This window comes from Mirounga angustirostris, unplaced genomic scaffold (assembly GCF_029215605.1).
Source record: "Mirounga angustirostris isolate CCGP_5_RB_7025 unplaced genomic scaffold, mMirAng1.0.hap1 SCAF_6, whole genome shotgun sequence".
Lineage (NCBI taxonomy): Eukaryota > Metazoa > Chordata > Mammalia > Carnivora > Phocidae > Mirounga > Mirounga angustirostris.
The window spans coordinates 89,035,692-89,057,994 of record NW_026991714.1 but is presented as its reverse complement, the minus strand read 5'-3'; the positions used below and the strand labels follow the sequence as shown (position 1 = coordinate 89,057,994).

The window sequence follows — 22,303 nt, the reverse complement described above, 5'->3', positions numbered from 1 at the left end:
AGGAAAAATCCAACTGCAGAAATGTCTATGTATATAAAATGAACCCATTTTCATAAAGTAATAATAAGTCACTAATTGCATAGACCAAAACCATACATATGCTGTGTTCTCATTTTATTTTTATTTCAGGCAGGACTTATTTTGCTTCAAGGGTAATTTCTGGGGATGCCTGGGTGGCTCAGTCAGTTAAGTGTCTGCCTTCAGCTTGGGTCATGATCCCAGGGTCCTGGGATCGAGCCCTGCTGTCGCTGTTCCTGTCGGACTCCCTGCTTCTCCCTCTGCCTCTGTCCCTCCCCCGCTCATGGTCTGTCTCTCTCTCAAATAAATAAAAATCTTTAAAAATAAAAAAGAGTAATTTCTGGCAACAAGATATAAAGAGAATGTAACTCCTCATTCCTGAAATCTAATATCTTTTGATGAAAATGTCTGTTACTATATTTGTATAAAATAGGTTTGTATAAAAATGTTATAATAAACCTCAAACCATGCTTTAATGGCACAAAAAGGCAATCTGAAGAAATGAAGATGCCATTATGATTTAAATTATCTTCTTTAGTCAGTGAAAAATGCCTGAGCATAGTTAGCTCTGTTTGCAACTGCACCACCATGGTGTTCAAATATGGTCACAAACCTCAGAAACTGTCACAGTTATCACAACTACACATTCCAGAAAGAGGAATGAAAGACCCAGGCAGCAGGAACTGGAGGGTAGCTGATCCATCTCCCAGCACTGGAGCCACAAGGCGCAACTGGGGACCGCGCCTGAAACACTCATAGAAAATAAACAAGCAGTTAAAGAGGTACAAACTATATAATGAAAAACTGATGGCCAAGTGGCTTTTAAAATGGGTAGACCTGCCGTCCTACCATGTGTTATCTTTCGCTGGAATTCTGTCCGCTCACCTATGTTACATATGTACATTCGTCCTTCAGGAGTCACTATCCAATCTCTAATGCTGTGAAAGGGAGCCAGTTACACATACGCTTAGCTTCATGAAATGTTCCAACAAGAATCCAGTGCTATGCACACAGCAGTCTCTTGTGATCACGCCTGCTCTTCCAGCTTGGTGTTTCTCAACCTTACACGCTGACATTTTGCTCCAGACAACTCCTGTTGTGAGGGCTGTCTGGTGCATCGTAGGATGTTGAGCATCATCTCTGGCTCTACCGAACAGATGCCAGCAGCCCCACCTCCCAGTTGTGGCACCAGAAATATCTCTAGACCTTGCTAAATGTATGCTGGGGGATAAAATTATGCTAGGTTGGGGTGCCTGGGTGGCTCAGTTGGCTAAGCGTCCAACTCTTGATTTCAGCTCATGTCATGATCTCAGGGTTGTGAGATTATGCCCCGCGCAGGCTCTGCACTGAGCAAGGTCAGCTTGAGATTCTCTGTCTTCCTCTCCCTTTGTCCCTCCCCCATGCTCTCTCTCTGTTTCAAATAAATAAATAAATCTTAAAAAAAAAAAAAAAAAAAAAAAAAAAACATGCTGGGGCTCCCGGGTGGCTCACTCAGTTAAGTGTCTGCCTTCGGCTCAGGCCATGATCCCAGGGTCCTGGGATGGCTCCCTGCTCAGCAGGGAGTCTGCTTCTCCCTCTCCCTCTGCCCCTCTCCTCTGCTCATGCTCTCTCTCAAATAAATAAATAAAATCTTTTAAAAAAATTATGCTAGGTTGATAACCACTACTCCAGATAAAAGTATATAAATTCCAGTAAAACCATTAATGGGTTTCAAAAGAGGAGAAGAGGGAAGAAATATACTGCAAAAAAGCACAAAAAAATGATTAAAATAAATCTAGGTTGAAAGTTTTAAAAAGATGCATTAAGAAGAAGCTTACTGGATGCATTATTCAATAAGCTTCTAAATGTGGATAAGGAGTTAGGATTGCCTTTCTTCTTAAAGATAATTAAGAAACATATTCTGAGTTTTCTTAAGTGAATGTGTTGGTGAATATCTATTCCTTTGGTGACCAAACGCTTCTCATTTAGCACCTATGTGCATGCTTATGGACTGGAGGAAAATACCTTGATTTTTTTTTTTTAAGATTTATTTATTTATTTTGGGGGGGGGAAGGGGCAGAGAGAGAGGGCCAACACAGGGCTCAATCTCAGAACCCTGGGACTACAACCTGAGAGGAAACCAAGAGTGAGATGCTTAACTGCTTAACCGACTGCGCCACCCAGGCGCCCCAATACCTTGATCTTTGAAATCAAAGTTTATATTCTAATTCCACCACTTCGAACTCTATGACCTTGAAAAAGCTGTATCATCTCTCCACATCACTAATGTGTATAAAGTATATGATAATAGTCTTTCATGTGGGTTAGTACGAAGATTAAGAGATAACACAGGTAACACACCTACCACAATCCTATTATAAGGTAGGTAAATAAGAAGTATTTTCATCCTTCCTCCTCACGGGATTTAACAGAGGAAAGAACTACCAGTGGGAAAAAGCCTGGGATGGCACTTTCTTCACTAAAGGAGAGGGACTTAAAAGCATCTGCTCAGGAAACTAGAAGACAGAGAAAGGGTGCTCTTCCAAATAAAAAGCAGTGGTCACAGAGACAGGCGAGTGATGGAAAATCAATCTTGGCTCCAGTCACCTCTTGGGGAATAACAGACTGTGATTCACTGTTGAACCATCTTTCTTTCATTCTTAATTTCACAAAACTTTTTATTGGTTCTTCAGAGATTTTATGGTCCTTTGAAACTTACACATTAAGGAGTTACTAGGGATCATATAACATCATCTTTTCATGTAATACACTTTACAATGCTGATTAAAGTGTTGTGCCCAGGATCTAGGTCTCTGTTTTGTAAAATATACTTTAATTTTTAGAGCAGTTTCAGGTTCAGAGCAGAACGCAGTGGAAAGTACAGAGAGTTTCCATATATGCTCCTCCCCACACATGGGTACTACCTTCCCTACCATCAACATCACATCAACATCAAAATCATTCTAAGGGTTTTATTATAATGACATATATGAACCATTTTAGATCACACAGAATAATTTCACTGCCCTAAAAAATCCTCTGTGCTCTGCCTATTCATCCTTCCTTTCCCCCAAATCCCTAATGATCACTAACTACTAATATTTACTGTCTCCATAGTTTTGCCTTTTCCAGAATGCCATATAGTTGGAATCATACAGTAGGAGCATTGGTATCTTTCACTTAGCAATATGCATTTAAGGTTTCTCCATGTCTTTTCATGGCTTGATAGTTCATCTTTTTAGTGCTGAGTAATATTCTTTTGTCTGGATGGACCACAGTTTATTTATCCACTCACCTACTGAAGGACATCATGGTTGCTTTCAAGTTTGGTGACTATGAATAAAGTTGCTATAAATATCCGTGTGTACATTTTTGTGTGAACATAAGTTTTCAACTCACTTAGGGAAATATCAAAGAGTGCAACTGCTGAATTGTATAGTAAGAATATGTTTAGTTTTATAAGAAACTGCCAAACTGTCTTCCAAAGTAGCTGTACCATTTTGCATTTCTACCAGCCATGAATGAGAGTTCCTGGTGCTCCACATCCTCACCAGCATGTGGTGTTGTCAGTGTCTTGGATTTAGGCCATTCTGATAATATGCATAGTAGTATCACATTGTTTTAATTTGCAATTCCCTAACAACATATGATGTTGAGTATTTTTTCATATGTTTATTTGCCATCTGTACATCTTCTCTGGTATGCTGTCTGTTCAGGTCTTTTGGCCATTTTTTGATTGGGTTTTTCATTTCCTTATTGTTGAGTTTTAAGAATTCTTTGTATATTCTGGGTAACAGTCCTTTATCAGATCTGGCCTGTGCAAATATTCTCTCCCCGTCTCTGGCATGTCTTCTCACTCTCTTAATGCTTTCACTTTTTCCATTTATTTTCTCACTGCTCCATTCCACTCTAAATTTGTTTCCTGATTAAGTTCATTGAAAATCTTTCTTTAAAAAAAAAAACAAAACTGGCAGATATGTTTACTTATTTCAGGCTTAGAGAACAATTGAAAAAATAAAACCATCTTCTTCTGTGGCCCTGATAGAGGAGAGAGAGGAGAGACTGGAAGGAGCAGCTAGCCTGCAGCAATTATTAGATGAACAAGGAAGCCAACCCTTGGGGGCTTCAGAAGGGAAGACAGGGGAGCCAAGTGGAGCTCAAGAAATGAACACAAGCTCAAGGTCCTTAGTCCTGCTAGTGTATCACATAGCACAAATCACCTCACCTGTAAGACTGTGTGTATGCGTGTGTGTCTGTGTCTGTGAGTACACATGGTATTCAGAAAGGGTCTCAAATTTGTATATTTGGCACTATCTACAAATGTAGTCATTCATGTAGAAAGAGATGTACTGACCAATTATACATTTAAAATACACGCTAATTTTATAAGCTTTTTATTAACTATACTGGGAACTTTAGAAACTAGAAATACCATGGATCTCCATCCTCCTCTGAGAGGTCCTACTTAGACCATGTTCTCTCTAACCAGAGTAACTATTAGTACACTGCATATAAGTTATCAAGTTCTTTGGCTGAATTCCTACTCTTGGCTCCCAATTAGCATTCATCAACTGATGATCAGTCACATTAACAATATATACAAATATGTTAAATACAAAATCTTTCTCCCCAGCAGAAAGACAATGGCTCCTGAGCAGGTCAAAGAAACTGCTTTCAAAGACTGAAAAGCAGAAAAGCAAGCAAAATTTATAACACATTCTGAGATTATTTTCCTTTTAAATCCACCTTAGAAGTTGTTTAGTTTAGTGACAAATCAAAAGCTCTCTTCCTAAGGAAACAACACATGAAGATATGAAATACAAAGTTAAAATTCAGAAGCAGGCATTTTTTAAATACGTATACAGTTATGTATGGTTTCATGTTTTTCTTAATTCTTAAATCTAACTCCCCCTGAAAAAGGAGGTGTTATCTAAAAAAATAAGGATATGCTAAATTTAACCTACTTTCAAATCACTGTAATTCCCACGGACTGAGGCATTATGAAACTGATGATTACCAGTAGTGACTGTAATTAGCTGTACTAGGGCCACTGAAGGCTACATCTGAAAACACCCTGGAATAAGGAAAGGTGTTCAGAAAGGTACTATCTCACCCAGGTGGATTTGGGGCTCTGAAAATAGACCTGAGTTTGTTTGGGGTCTGCTGCTTACTAAATGTAAAACCCTGGGCAAGTTATTCTACTTCAGGTGGCTTAGTTTGTTTACCTGTAAACTGAAAATATCACCACAAAATTCATAGGTTGCTCTGATCATTAAATAAGATTATGTATGTAAAATATTCCGCATAGTGTGTGGCCCCAGCTCAGTCTCAACAAACAGTGGTATTCGGTATTATTGGTGATCTGTCAATTATGTAACCAAACACTAATTAAAACAGCCACAACAACTCTGGCTGAAAGAGGCTGCATCTTGTGAAGTTTTGTTTACAAGCTTACTAGGGAAGGCAGAGAGCTTCACTCATTCAGGCGTCCCATGAATGACAGAGATGAGGTCATTTCCCTTACGCTTCCTTCCACCACTCAGAACCATATTGAAAGGAGCTTTAGCCACACTGGTGTGTCACAAATCATGTCTTACATTCAGTCACTTAAAAGGTCTCCAGGAAAGACATCATTAGTCAGTATTTTTCATAATAGTAAATGCCACTCCCATGTGAAGGACATGATTTTAAATCTTTCTACTACACAACACACCTTAGTGGTTTACATCTCCATCCATATCAGTGGTTTCACTACAACCATGACTGAGTTGAGCTGAGGTATCGGGAAATCTGCAAATATTTACTGAGTACCAATTACGTACTGGTTACAGTGCTAAGGATACAGTGATGAACCAAATACATATACTCTTTACCCTTTGGGGAACTGACCATCTGGAACCCTGCTCTCCAACCTGTCTTTGTCACTCATTTTACACCATGACCTAGTAATATTTATATGTTCATATATACACGTAAATAGTGACATAGGACATAAAACAATACTCTTACACTCTAATGTTTTCTATTCTAATCTAGTTGTATTTTTTTACATACTGGTTATGACCACTGACACTAATAGGTCACAACTCACCACTGGAAACACTGTAACACAGCTCACCGTACCATGCCTCTTCTCTGCTCTCTGCCCTTTGAACAATACTATGTTAAAGGCCTCAACCAGTTCAACGTGAATACCCCAAAAAAGTATAAGTACACTTCACAAAACATTTTCCTCCAGAAAAAATAAAGTGAACAGTCGACAGTTTTTCTCAAGCTAAGATTTCCTATTAGATATCACTTGTTCTGATGGAATGCAACCAAAAATAATAAAACCTCATTTTAATGATCTTCTTGTTTATTCCAGGACGAAGAAAATGGCCAAACTTGGTGCCAAATTGCCTCCAAACCAGGATACATCAAGCAATTCAGCCACACCTTTCATTCCTGATTATCCTGGGGCATCCGGAATCGTCTGTCATAAAAGAAACACTTGGAGAGAACAGTTTCTATCACTTAAATTCTGTAAGACAACTCCTTCCCAGAGCAAAAGACAATAAAGCTTCAACAATGCTGACCACATTTATTTGGAATTTGGCATGAAAATTTTAAACAATTTTCACCCACATTTACAACTTTGCCAGTTTAAGAAGAGACTGATGAGCAAATTAAGGGCAAAAAGAAAATGTAAGACAAATGTTTACCGTATTTAAGAGAACAAACTCATTTAGCATCACACGCAGCATAATCATACCAGTGTGATAAATTATCATTACAAATCACTTTTATCTATTTGTTAAGGCAGGTCTGGCAGGACTTCTATTCAGCAAAACAGTCAAACTTGTTCAAAATGCTATCTGTACTTTAATGAAGCTGCATTTACTTTAAAACAGGCTGTAATTCAGAATAGCATATTCAAAATTAATGAGTGCCTAAAGTTATTCTGTTAGTAAGGCTTTACAGCATTAAACATCTTAATCCTTAAGTACTATCTTCATGGACATAAACCTCTGGTTCTTCTATTTAAGACAGAATATTCTAGCATTCTGAATCTAAGAGTTGGAAAGAATTTTATTTTCTTCCACACAATATAAATGCGTGTTATACACAAGAAATACTAAATATTCCTTTATTTTTCTTAATCATGACCCCCCCCATTAGAATAACCCTAGAGTTGCCTACTTAATTGTCCATTATATTGAATCTTAAATTCTCAGTTCTTTCTGGCTCTAGTGAGAACTCAACCTCCCAATAATTTCAAATACCTGTAAATTCTAAAAAATTCTATAGTCCCTGAGTTTTATATGACAAAACATGCTCTTTCCCAAAATGCCATGCTTACTAAATGGAAATGTTTCTATTACATTTTTTCACTGTGTTCTATATGGTTAAAGAGGAGTGGAGGAGGAGTAAAAGAGGAAGAGAGAGGGAAGAAAGGGGTAGAGAGAGGGACAATTACCAGACGGCTTTTTACCCAAAATTGTATTTCACACAGACACAGAACAACAGTTATCACTCTAAGCTTGCTCATGCTGACTGCAAAGATGACAGAAACTTAAAATTAATGAATCCACAAAAGTGCAGTTTTTAGAAACCAAGATGGACATTATCCAGGAGAAGGGGCTGTTGAAGGACCTGTGCCTGTTTTTCAACAGCAATCATCATCCACTGCCTCTGAACACATGGTCTCCTCGTAACTAAGTCATGATATTTTTTTTTTTTTAAAGATTTTATTTATTTATTTGCGAGAGAGAGAATGAGAGACAGAGGGCATGAGAGGGAGGAGGGTCAGAGGGAGAAGCAGACTCCCTGCCGAGCAGGGAGCCCGATGCGGGACTCGATCCCGGGACTCCAGGATCATGACCTGAGCCGAAGGCAGTCGCTTAACCAACTGAGCCACCCAGGCGCCCCAAGTCATGATATTTCCAAGTCAGATGTTAAGATTTTTGTTTCCGAAACTCAGCTTAACCATAAAAGCCGCCAGAGGAACTTGTTGAGTATACATTTCCCAGTCCCACTGCAGACCTACTGAACCAGAATCTCCAGAGAAGAATCTGATTTTTCTAAGTGACAGGAAATTCAGGTCGTTGGCTTTCTGCCTTTGTACCAGGCAGCTCCCTACCAGCACTTCAACCAAAGCAGCCACACAGCCACTCTGATAAAGGGTTGGCAGCTTCAAAAATAAAGCATAGGACTAAACTCTGATAGGGTAAAGAAGGGGGCAGACGGGTCACAGCAGCCACGAAAAATGTCTAGGCTTATATATTCAACCAACAGGATCAAAAGTCTAGAGAGGGGGCGCCTGGGTGGCTCAGTTGTTAAGCGTCTGCCTTCGGCTCAGGTCATGATCCCAGGGTCCTGGGATCGAGCCCCACATCAGGCTCCCTGCTCGGCAGGAGGCCTGCTTCTCCCTCTCCTGCTTCTCCCTCTCTTGTGTTCTCTCTCTCACTGTGTCTCTCTCTGTCAAATAAATAAATAAAAATCTTTAAAATAAATAAATAAATAAATAAATAAATAAATAAATAAGGGCGCCTGGGTGGCTCAGTCGTTAAGCGTCTGCCTTCGGCTCAGGTCATGATCCCGGGGTCCTGGGATCGAGCCCCGCGTCGAGCTCCCTGCTCCGCGGGAAGCCTGCTTCTCCCTCTCCCACTCCCCCTGCTTGTGTTCCCTCTCTCGCTGTCTCTCTCTCTGTCAAATAAATAAATAAATCTTTAAAAAAAAAAAAAAGTCTAGAGAGTAAAATACAACACAAACCCACGCCTATATTGTATCACTAGCATCGTCTGGGGATTATCTGTATATTCCAAATCTTCGTATCACCATGGAATTTAGAATTTAATAACCATCCAAACATGGCACGAATCCCTAGACACATTTATATTCTTGGGTCTCTTGAATAATGCTAGTTTAGAATGAAGAAGGTTTAAAATAAAGACTAACAACTGCTTTCCATACAACAACTTAGAGGCAGATATCCACATCAAATGAAAGAATTACCTTCTGAAGGTCCTGCTGCCATTTTCATTTTATTTTTACTTAGTACAAATTATAATCAAACAAATTTCATCTCTGAATTTAACCATTTTAAAATTGATATGGGAATACACGTATCAGGGATGTTAGCCAAGAACTGATTCAGCAGCTGTGTGTTTAAGTAATAAGAGCAACGCAAATAAATTCTGAACCGTAAATTCCTCTGAGGAAAATTTTTGATTTTTTTCTCCCTTCCTTGAGCTCAGTCTCTCTCTTTTGGCACATTCTGCTCATCATACTATACTCTGTACACTCATAGCACTTCATAAATAATGGAAAAATAAAATGATGTCTGTTAACATAGGCCTGGAGGGATCAATTCTTAGGCACAATTCCAAAGGTTAACTTTAACCATGGGGAAATTGTGCTAAATGCCCTCAAAATGTACTGCTGAAATATTTTTATTTTCAAAGCAAAATGTATAATCAAAATGTGGAATGGGTCACTGTGAATGGGTTAAGTATGTCAATGACTGGAAACTAACTTAAAACATTAACCTCATCTATTTATCTCCATATTATCTAAAATCTCTAAAGCTGTAACCACATTTTGAATAAAAAAATTAATCAATTCCCAGTTTCTCATGATAGTGGGGGAAAAAAAAAACCTCGCATGGGTAGTGCAAGAGAATAAGCCATTCAAAATTATCTGGAATCATTTTAATATTCATGTTTCCTTGGAAACTGATCAAATTACATTTTTATTAGGATAGTAATGAAGTTCATTTCATTCTTTAAGTAAAAATACCTGACAATAGGGAAAAAGAATCCAATTTATGTTCAAGTTCCAATTTATTCAGGTAGTAGGCCAGGGATTTTTAAATGGCCACAACCAAATAGGAAGATAACCCACTAATGAGTAATTTCTTCTTCAGCATAATGAGTATAAATCATCTCAACACACTGAAGATTAAGACTCTATCCCATAGCACTCGTCAAATGGAAGGCACGTATGAAGTTATAGAATCACACTTGGAAATTCACCATGTCCTCTTATGACTCTTTAGCACCCAGGCTTTTCCTTTCTTGCCACCACAATCAGAAACGAGAAAGTAACAAGAGCAGAGTTTCTGTAGGAACCCCAGTACACTGAAGTCCAGCTAGTCCTCACAACAACTGTAAAATAATTTACATTCCATGTGATGAGTAACTAATAAAATGAGATTAAAAGAAGGCAATCTGAACTAAAATAAGAAAAGAAAAAGAGAAATCTTTCAATGTTTCATATCATTTAGCAATAAAGTCATAGGGAGAAGGGAAAGCAAATATGAAACTAAAGAGCAACAACAAAAAAGCTGGACCAAAACAGATAATGTTCAGCTTGCACAACCATTGTTTTTGAATTATTTGATAGTATCTCTCATCAGCTTCTAATGACTACATGTATCTTATAATGAAGTATACACAACAAAGTTTGTTGAGACTAAAGTTATACTTTGAAAAAACATCCAGAAATACTGGCAGGTCACTTGAAAATACTATGTAATCTGGGAAAAAAACTAACGGTGCCTATACTTTCATTCCTGACCATCCATGCATTGGATGGTGTGTTCTAGAATAAAGCAGAAGAAAGGCCACACAAGGGAAACACTCAGCCTAAAAGAGAAATGTACTGGGTTCACTACTGTTTGACAGATGAAGAGAATAAATGTGCAAGAAAGGGAACCTGAGGTTTCTAACACACTGGAGGGAGAAAAAAATAACTATTAAATTCGTGTGGTACAAAAAGAAGAAGCCTAAAGTATAAACACTGGGAGTTTATGTGTTGAAAACATGTGGTTACATGCAGAGAGTCACCATGACTCATGGCTATCAAATGAAAGGACATCACTGAAATCATAATTTGCTATGGTATCTTCCATAATATCATTTCTATTACAATAAAATACCTAATTTTTTTGGTTGTTGGATAAAAGGCATAATTTTTAATTATGATAAACCTCCCAAAATATTGCTATTTCACAAATATTTGGGGACATACATGATAAGAATAAAGGTTGATTTTCTCCCTGGCAAACTTCCAGTAATTCCAGTCTCCATTATCAAACCCACCAATTTCTCCATCTCTCATGATTTACCTTTCTTGGATTTGGCTCCGATCTTCAGTTTTGATGGCCAAGCAATCTGCGTATTTGTTTCCTCCATGATCTGTAACAAAAATTAAGAGAGAAAAATATTGATTCAATTAAGAACTTGTATTTAGATAAGATTCTTCTAAAAAAATTATTTTCAAGTCTTTAGTCTCATGCTGATAAAATGACCTCATTTTAAAACAATGCAAAAAAAAAAAGACTTGCTGAAAACAGAGATTCGTTTTTATAAGCCTTTAATCTATTAGAAATATTCAAGTATATTTTGTTACTCCCAGTGTTCCTCTCCGTTATGCTTCAGAGTTTTTAACATAGAGACAACAAGACCAAAAGTACATGAACAAGTAACTGACCCCACTTGACGCCAAAACTGTCAGAGATGCTTGTGCTGAATAAAATTCCCCAAGACCATTGCCAACAGATTGCGACACACCAAACATAATCCTTGTAATACAAAACTACGTGGATTAGGCCATACTAAATGAAGACTTTTTTTCTGGGAAAAAAATTAATAACTTGCTTTGGGCACATTTGTATTTCATTAAAACTGATGAAAAACCTCTAAACACGACATCATGTCGTAAGGCTGCATTCCTGTCATCCTTTGCCTGGTGCAAAATGGCATCTTTGCCACGGTTCTTTTCCGCTTCCACGCGACTAATGCAGGCGGGGCGACTGAGACCCAAAAGTGTGAAGGAGCAAGAAGGAGTGAGGGAAGCAACCACCACCGAGCAAAAGTGGTAGATGGTAAATAAGAAAGAGTAACCAAAAACTGTTCATCCTTTGTTCTTCTCTACTTTTATCACATGAGTAAGACTAGATTAATGTTTACTTTGTACCATGAATACAGAATTCATCAAAGAAATTGACAGGGCAAACAACTAAACAATTAATAGGCAAATAAAACTAGTACACATTAATCACTTTAGAGTAGGATAATATTTGCTTTTTATTTTATTTTATTTTTTTTTAAGATTTTATTTACTTATTTGTCAGAGGGAGAGAGAGAGCACAGGCAGGGGGAGCAGCAGGCAAAGGGAGAAGCAGGCTCCCTGCTGAGCAGGAAGCCCGATGCAGGGCTCGATCCCAGGACCCCGGGACCATGACCTGAGCCAAAGGCAGACACTTTACCGAATGAGCCACCCAGGCACCCTGATATGTGTTTTTTAATATGGATTTAGAGTTAACTAAACAAATTAAAGGTGAAGACAACTAAACATGGTGCGATTATTTAAAAAGTACCTTTATCCCTTCAGTACTGGCTATGTATTAGGCATAAGGCTACACAGTTAACATGTTAACATGCATCGTACTTCACACAATCCCCCTTTTCATAGCATAAAAGAACTTTCAGCAGATGTTTCAAACTGGCAGCCCACAGATGCATTTTGTCTGCCCATCGTAAGGTTTTTAAAACATGAGCCAACATTTTTAACTCTGGGAATTTCACATAGAAATTAAGATTTCTGGTTCTTTGGGAAACTTGACAGATTTAGCACTTGGAGCCCACATTCCCACATGGCAACACTTGGCTGGCACTGAGGACCAGATGGCCAGGAGTCTCCAGGCTGCCCCCCAACCCCGACTGGGTCTCTCACACGGAGGTCAAGAGCCACTTGCCATTACCATCACATTTGTATTACTCACTTGCCATTTATCATGGTGTTTGCACTACTATTTTTCTCAGAGAAATACCTCTCTACACCTGTGTATCTACTAAAGACTGAAAAACCCAAGTGAGATCACACTGTCCTCACTAAGTCAAGGTACTGGCCTGGCCCTGAAGGTAGGTGAACTTGTTCAGCCCAACCCTGTAAGACTTGGGCCCTCTTCTTCTCCTCCCATCCATGCTGTCCTTGTTGGTTGTCTTCACCATTAAATTGTTAGCTCTAAATCCGTATTTCAAAATAAAATCAATAAATATGATCTTCTTCAGCTTCCTCTGCTCCCCAGGAACATGCCCAGCAGGCTTCCCTGCAGGGCCTCCGTGTCCAGGCTCACTCGCCCAGCTGCCACAGTCCCTTCCACTCCTGCATGACCCCAACTCAAATTCTTCCCATCTCACTAAGTTCCCTCCTACCCCTTGCCCAATCTGAAATTCTCCTATTTTCTGTGTTTACTTGTTTATAATCTGTCTCTGCAAAACAAAAGTAAGCTCTCTACCCTGTACATTGCAAGCACAGGATATATTTAGGTAAATGAGTCTTCATAGCATGCTGATGAAGTAGACCTCTATTCCTTACACAGCTAGGAAGCAGCAGAGCGGGGATAAAAACAGCAGACTGCTTGCAAAGACCATACTTTTAACAACCAAACTATACAGATCATAGGGCCTCTTTTTAAAACATGTATATACATATTTGAAAGTATCTTTAGGGGGCGCCTGGGTGGCTCAGTCATTAAGCGTCTGCCTTTGGCTCAGGTCATGATTCTGGGATCCTGGGATCGAGCCCCCCATCGGGCTCCCTGCTTGGCGGTAAGCCTGCTTCTCCCTCTCCCACTCCCCCTGCTTGTGTTCCCTCTCTCGCTGTGTCTCTCTCTGTCAAATAAACAAATAAATGTTTAAAAAAAAGAAGAAGAAAATATGCTTTAAGATTTGTGCACGACAAACACCTTTAACGTCCTATAAATATTTTTCAAGAGCCTACCTAGGCACCACAAATTCTAGGACCCACAGCTATGAATAAGACACAATTCCTAGTGTCCACAAGCTTACAATCCAGTCAGGGACACACACAAAGAAGCCAACCGCTGACAGAGGACTGGGTGCCTACACAGGACCTGCTGACAAAGATGGTTCACAGCCACTAACTTGAAAGGTCACGTTAAGGGAGGTAGTTAGTAAAAGTTTTCCAAAATATAATCTACAAAGTCCTGAAAGTCAACTAAAAGTAAATTTATGGATAAGTTCCATAGTCACTGAATGAGGGCAGGAGGCCCCAATATGAGGGACTTCTCGCTGGTCACCCTATAATTTCAAGCCACTAGACATACATATACCTTCAAAGTGACTAAAAACTGATTCAGAATTTTCCTCTAAGTTGGCTAAGACACCCAAAGAGATAAAATGGAAAAATGAGATCTTACTATAATTCTGTTGGTGGGGAAGCAGTAAGAATATAATCTATATACTTTTCTTTCCCTGAATTAAATAATTTGGCCATTTAATCCAGTAAATTAGGGTGCCATAATTATACTACTATGAGAGAGAAGCTTCCTTGACAACATATGGTGGCAAAACATAACTTTCTAAAATCTTAATCATTTGCAGAACTTCCTAGAAATCACCCTGCATATATATTTGATTATCTTTTTATTAAACACTAATAGATGCTCCATGATAGAAAATAATATGCCAGAGAAAATATCCTCAAAGTTTATAATAGCCATCAAGTCAAATGCTACTTTATACACACTTCCTCTAAGCGTCCCACCAGTCCAGGGCTTCCACTGTGCAGTGAAGTGGTGGGACTCAGAAATGCTCACTTTCAACCTACCTAACATTGACATCATCTGTGTGGGGAAGAGAGACTATGCCAAGCTTAGTATCCCTAATCTAAAACCAGAGTTTTACCTTCCATATCACATGATCTCCAAAGTTATACGAGCTACAGTAAATGTCCAACCTTCTAAAGAAAATGAATTACTAGTTCCTGGAATCTGGCACCCATAGCTGACCTTCCTCTATGATTAGAAAAAAGTGACTCCACTGAATATCATGGCCAGTCAATGCCAACCACACAGGTCATTCATTAGGCTGCAATCCCCATACAGAGCTCCGACTGGATGCTTCTCAGACATCCCTTTATTTGTTCATCATTTTACATAATCTAGTCATTAAGAGCAGGTGGCTCTAGAGTCAAGTACCACTTTCTAGCTATTATGATGGATGAATTACTTTTATCAGCTTTTATCCTCTGTATAATGAATTATACTACCTAATCATAGAATTGTTGTGAGGTTTTGATAAGAAAACATGTGGAAAACTCCAAACACAGAGCATGGCCCACAGTGATTATTAGATAACATTGATCCTTGTGTTAATTACATATTGATTACCTTTGGTCAGTCACTGTCCTGGAAACTAGGGCTACAATGGCAAATAAGATGGTGCTTCCCTCCAGGAGCTCATGGTCTAACAAGGAAGAGGACAGGTTAACCCACCATTATGGACTGTGTGTCAAGTTTCATAATGGGGCAGGGCAATATGAGAGTGTATAGAGGGAGTCCTAGCCTAGTCATGGGTAGTCAAGGAAAGTTATGTCAAGGAAATGCCTATTAATGGTGTAACCTAAAGGAAGAGAAACAGCTAGCTGGAGAAAAGGTGGAGAACGTGTCCCAGATAGAAGAGGAGTACATGTAGAAAGGTCTAGAAGGAGGGAGGGCAGGTACTCCAGAGGGTCTGAGGGTGATTCAGTGTGGCTGAGGTGCTTCAAGTTTCACTTCACACATCAAGGACAGCAAATGTGTCTCAGGTCTTCTCCATCCACCTATGGATCTGCACATGGACATGCTCATATAGCCTTGAAGACACGACACAAACCAAAGCCATCCAGTACCTGTGCTTGGCTATCGTTCACTACAAATCAACTCTGAAAACCAGGAGAGTAACTACAAATAGGAAGCGGCCACACTTATTTCACTTTTAGGAAGTCAAAATTCTCCTTAGGAAGTTCTCAATGAAGCTTTTCAAACCATCACCTCCAATGACTCCAAGTCAGTTCCTATAGCATAGATACTGCACACTAATAGTTGGTTTTAGCCTCAACCAGTTATGGAGTAGTAGAGTGGAAGCAGTCCTATGATCAGGAGGAGGAGTAAGTATAGCTCTCTGCTGGGAGTATGGGTGGACAATGGTCCAGGAACCCTAGGATTGAAGTTGGATTACTGGAAAAGGGGGCGGAAGCATGAGCCCTGGTAGAAGTGGGATGAGGATGTAGATCATGGGGTGCAGAAGCAGAAATCAGGGCACTAAGCAAGTCAGAAGCTCTGTATCCAGCAAGCTATTTTTTAAAAAGATGTCCTAAATGGTCATCAAGACAAATAGAGAAGTAAATCAAGGTAAACAAGGGAGCTGGAAAAGGTGAGGTCCAGAAGCTGTGGCTGAAATGAAAGAAGCCACAAAACCTCTGAGAAGAAAATGACTCTCTTACGTCTTAAAAAAAAAAAAAAAAACCTAGGTTTTTTAAAAAAAATCTTATTATGGCCCTGTTTCTACCTTCACAAAACCAAAGCCCAAAGAACAAACTACTAATTTTGAATAATTTTCTATAAACATTAAAGCATGCCTTAAATATTTTAAACACTTATTTTAACTCATTATTCTAGATTATTCATTAATAAAGCAGCTAAAGGAGGTCAGAGATAAAGCTAGGATTTCTCCTAGAGGCAAAAAAAAAGGTGGCTAGAAAGCTTACAGATGAGTTACATATAGTTTTAAAAAGATGTCCCAGGGCTTCCAGACAACCCTGACCTAAGTGCTTACTTTCCTTTTCAAAGAGGCCATGTCTTTGAGTTGAACAAGAGCTTAGGTGTAGACACAAGTGATATAAAGTCACTAAGCAGACTGGGTTGTTGACATAACAAGTTTCTGTGACATCTAAACGATCAGTACAACGACAGAGGAGATAATCCGGGGCAAACTATAACGGGAGCTGCTGGAGATCTCTTAGCATCATCACAAAATCCAGATAGGTTTTAAAAAAACCTTAAGTACTGAAGTGATATTTTTTTAAAAATTATAGAAATGGGACCACTAAAGCAGTTTATTTTAAGGATCTCATAATGGATGAAAACACTGACACCTTTTCAAAAGGGTATTATACATTTTCCACAATCCAATTAATTCCTCCAAAGAAATCACTCTCCAGAAACCCATGTTATGCTCCAATTCTTAAGCAAGCCAGGATACTGTCCAAATGTTCAATTTGCATTCAAGGAATAATTATTAAGTGGCTAACTCTGACCAACCCCTCTGCAAAACATAAGATGTGTGAAATTTTAACTGAAAGCTGGGAAACATGCTTAAAATGGCAAGTGCTTCCTTGTGGGGCAAGGACGCCATGTATCACGATGTCAGTTAGGTAAAGGAGTGCCTCGGTGTACAAACCACAAAATCTCCAAGAAGAAAATGACTATCTTCTGTCTCAGGGAGAAAAATCCTAAAGTGAGTTCCAGCTAGTTTTTTTGTTTTTGTTTCTTTAATATCATTGTCCTGGTTTCTACCTTCACAAAAATCAAAGCTCAAATGTTTACTGAAAATGATTCAACTTAAATATTTTAAAGACTTGTTCTAATTCATAATTCTGTACGCCATATGTTTATGCCATTTCAAATAGGTCAGTTTCAACTTATGGACATGTTCATTGTCAAGAGAATGTCTTCTCATTTCTACCAATTTCTGCTAGATTTCTTTAGTTCTTTTATTATAAGCAGTAATTCTCTATGTCATGGGGAGAAGAGATCTGGGAGGCATTCATCTAAAGATAAAACTATTTGAAAAATAACTATTTTAAGTTTCCATTGTTAAACTTGCTATACTCATTACTTACAAGGGATTAATAATGGAAATGTAACTGAATTCTTATGCTCATCTCAGATCTGATGAAGCGAAAATATTTATAGTAACAAAAGTATTTGAGCCAAGAATATCAATTTTGAAACATATGAAGCAATTAAAATTAAGACAGTTTATATCAGAAAGACTATATATTTTTGTAGTTCATGTTTGAAAGTTATTTTTTCATGATGAAAAATCTGATGAAGATAGCATGCTGTGGATATGTATCAGCTTAGGAAGTTAGTCATCTTAACTTTCTTATTCATATTTGTATTTTGTAAACAGGGCATAATGTACCCTGATCAAAGAGTAATAGCACTGCCTTTTTTTATATTAAAAAGATATCTAGGGGCACCTGGGTGGCTCAGTTGGTTAAGCGACTGCCTTCGGCTCAGGTCATGATCTCAGGGTCCTGGGATCGAGCCCCGCATCGGGCTCCCTGCTCGGCGGGAAGCCTGCTTCTCCCTCTCTCACTCCCCCTGCTTGTGTTCCCTCTCTCACTGTCTCTCTCTCTGTCAAATAAATAAATAAAATCTTAAAAAAAAAAAAAGATATCTAATAAACATGGAATCATATGTTCCTGTTTCGGTTTTAGTTTCTATGGGGAGTAAGGGAGGGAGAGATGGCAAGGGAGAGTAATGTTTACATGGGCTGGAAGTTGGAATGTTTTTAATTGGAAAAAAGTTCTATCAGCTATAGAAAAAAATTTCATCACAGATTTATAAGGAATCATTTAAATAATTTCACTTAACCAAAATAAATTGTTCAAATTAGAACAAAGTAATATCCAATCAAATTCTACATGTAGTTTTATCCACGATAAAAAATAATTTCTACTTATATTCTCAATGCTCAAGTGATAATATATGTTTTTCCATCTCCAACAAATTCCAGATTAGCACACCATGTAGAAAGAGAACATATCTACCAATGTTCACTATACTACAGATTTTGCAAGTTTGCAGCAATTATAGGATAATATCTTACAGATGATGGAAACCTTTGCCAAACCAACAATTCTACTAACGTGCTTATTTCACCAAATTCTTCAATCCAGACATAAAGTTAAAAATCCACAGGTAAGTAAACAATATCTCAGATCAACCAACGACAAGTCTACTTATGCTGACTTTACTTGAAATATTTATTCTTGGACCAGGAAAAGAACGCTGAACACTCTAACTTGACATTTATACTCTAAACTACTGAAAATTCATCATTCAAAATGGCTACCAGCTGGGAGCCATCTGCAGCCTGCTTCACAAAACAAAACAAAACAAAACAAAAAGAAACAAAAAAAAACCACCAACCCCCCCCCCCAAAAAAACAAACTCAGCTCATTTGTGCTCTATTTTCCTTATATCAATAGAGAAATAAGGTCTATCCTCATGGAGAAGGCTGTTTAAAGTTACTTCATGTACTAATGGATTGTGAGTCAATTTGCTGCATTTCACCATGAAGGAGCTACGTGAGAAAAGAGCCAACTAGAAAACTCTGAAAAGTAGAGATGGGAAAGTAGTGAACTTCTCACACGAGGGGGTGTCTAAAAGCTGAGGATGTTTATTTTGCTGAGACATTAGAAGGCTCTGTTGTATTTCATTTTAAATCCAAGAAATGCATCTCACTGATCAGTTACTCGTCATCTCCAGAATCATTCCTCACATTTGTGTAATATTCATATACATTTCCCATGTATTCCATGCAATAATCTTGTAAATCAGATATGTGAAACCTATTTGCAGATGAAGAAATGAGGAATCAAAGAGGTTAAGCAGCAGATAGGTATGTAGCAAAGTCTGGCTAAAATTGAAGTCACGTGACTCTAGCAAGAGCAATTCCTGACAAAGTAAGTGGAAAGCACCATACACTTGCGGGGAGGTCATCTGAAAGCTCAACCCCCCAGTGCTCACTAGCAGCAGAGCGGCTGTCCCTTAGCACTCTGATTCATTAATGACAGAGTAACCCCGAGATGGCCCCAGAATGGTTCAATCCAGAGGAGGACCACCACCCCATGTACATAGAGTGTCAGAAGCATTCTGGTTGTCACAGTGACGCAAGACAGGACCACAGCGGCACTCAGTGGCCAGGGTTACAGATGTTGAACTTCCAACAAAGGGCAAGACAAACCCACTCAAGACGGCCACAGAGACAGTCCTGGCTTTGCACAGTCCCAAGATGCACAAATTGTAGTTACCACAGCTTAGGTAAACAACACCAATTCCCCAACAAGACAAGTTTACATTCCAGTTACCAAAGCACATTAATTGCGAGTAGTTGCATCAAATACACATGCCACTGCCAGCTCTTCAGTATACAAATCACTACATATATAACATGCATCTTGATCAGTGACGAGTTCAAAGTGTGTTGGGGATTACTCACTGCACATCTGTAATTACCTCATACACGACAGCAAAGCAAGGACTTGTACTGACTTCTTGTCTCCCAGGGTCAAAAACAAGTGAGATTTTACAAAAATGGATAATCAAAAGTGGAAACTGGCCAACCAAGATGAAAGTACAGCAAACAAACACACAGCAACATTGCTGGAAGTGAAACTTGAGTCAAACGTCAGGGGAGAGGATCCGTAGGGGACGACGGGAATGTTGACACTACTGTTGCTGGAGGGGCTGTGATAGGCGGCCAGAAGAGACTGCGTGAAGACAAACTCAGGGACATAAATGATGAAAGTGGCTGTGACAAGGAGGAGCTGACGCCAGCAAAAAACTTCACGTTAAAGAAATTCTGGGAGATATTCCACAACCATGAAGGTACAAAGGATGACATGTTGGAATCTGATCTAGACTGATGGTCACGACAATTCACTGAGGCAGAGAAAAGATGCTCCCTCCATATCACAAACTATACAATAAAAAAAGCCACGGTTCCAACTATTCTTGACAAGTTTTTTTACAAAGAAATGAAACACATTAATTCTCAATATTTGTAACACTTAAATACAGTGCATTAAATATTAGCTTTAATATCTTTTTCATTTTCCTACGTATCTATCACTGACAGGGAACTCTTTAATGTTTTCATAAAAATTTTTAGAAGTTGCACAGCATTCAATTTTCCCACTGATTACTGAAAGTACTTTGAAGTTTCAGCTCGCAAAGGTCATTTTTATGGTCCCACACTGCTGTGCAAAGTGAGGATCACCTTTTATGCCCATTGAGAATCACTGATAAGGGGTTTCAAACTGTTCCACACCATAGGCAGGCTTAACTAATTTATCTCAAAAAGTTCAGCGAACTCCTACATATCGACCAAAACCTAGTTCAGATGTGTCCCCCGCTGTGAAAACTCTCCCAACCCGCCCAGGCAGAAGTCACCCCTCCCCCCCCATTCTCACTATGTTGTGGCAACATTATAGTGCTTATTTCTTTGCTCATTTTACCAATCCCACCAAGAGGTGGCCTCCTGATGGCCAACCAACTGTATCTTGTTCATTTCTAAACATTTGAATCCAGCACTTAGGATCTAAGAGGCATCGTTAAAGTAATTAACAGTGATGGAGTTAGACAAAGGGGACAGAAGAGGCAACGATCACCTAAGACTTTCCAATTACTCAGCACTTGGTGTATCTGAGTACAGCCACTCCATCTGCACAGTCTCCTTTAACTCATTCAAAAAATGGTATCCCTGTGGAATCTGCTTATCAGAATAAATGAACTGAGTGAATATTCCTTAAATGAAAGTAAATTCTAAATGACTGACAGAATTTACTTTCCCAAGGTATATGTGCGTAATAATGGAGAGGCTCTTCAACTAAAATGCCAAGTACGGGCTTGGACAGTGGGATGCCTATGTTCTGTCACTTCCACTCTAGCCTACAGCTGGTACCTGCTAAGGGGCCCACACCTGCCCATTTTAAAAGATGAGCCAGATTTTTGTGTTAAATTTCCTGATTTCTAAATGTTACCTATTTCAATTATGTAAAAAAACACTGTGGGTGAAAGAAAGCATGGACCCCAACTTCCAACCCGTGCTCCAAACCAAGGAGTATTTTCATGGGGTATGGGTAGGTTGTATGTGATGACCTGTAGTGTTAGTGAAGAGCCAGTTTCTTGGTTCCCCTGGGACGTAAGTATCTATGATTCTTAAGGCTATTTCACTCTCCAATTATCACTTTATTATAATTCCTCAGAAAGACTAACCAGATCTCTATCATACCTGCTAACATAGGTAGCTATAAAAAGATTAAATTTGAACTATCAGATGTAACTTGTATATGACTTGAATATAATGGTTTAACAGGATATAACTTGTGAAAAAAATGTAACAGTATTGATATCTCTCACAAAATCAAGTTACCAAACCTTGATTGTAATTTTCTAGCCTCTGATTTTTCATAAGCCCATTATTCCAGTTACATGAATTCACATTATATGATTTTTTAGGCCACACATTTTACCACTCCGGTCACCTTGATCTTCTTTAAGCAAACAATCCCACTTAGCTCAGTAAGTTCCAGTGGCACTGGTGCTGGGAATGACAGATCAGCACAGCAGCAGATCTATTATGGCATCCCCGAGACATTAATAAGATACAATTCTGTGTAGGCTGTACTGGGTAAGTAGGCAAAGAAGTGAGTACTGGGCTCAAGAAAAGTTTACTTCAAAAAA

The 22,303-nt window shown here is 38.8% G+C and overlaps 1 protein-coding gene across 4 annotated transcripts in view; it reads right to left on the bottom strand.

Moving 5' to 3' along the window:
- BICC1 (BicC family RNA binding protein 1) overlaps positions 1 to 22,303 on the bottom strand; it is a 286,419-nt gene that overhangs the window by 109,909 nt on the left and 154,207 nt on the right. For all 4 annotated transcript variants that reach the window (XM_064594663.1, XM_064594665.1, XM_064594662.1 and 1 more), the window contains exon 3: positions 11,105 to 11,174. In XM_064594663.1, the coding sequence (XP_064450733.1) occupies positions 11,105 to 11,174 (70 nt within the window). The remainder of the gene's footprint in view (positions 1 to 11,104; positions 11,175 to 22,303) is intronic.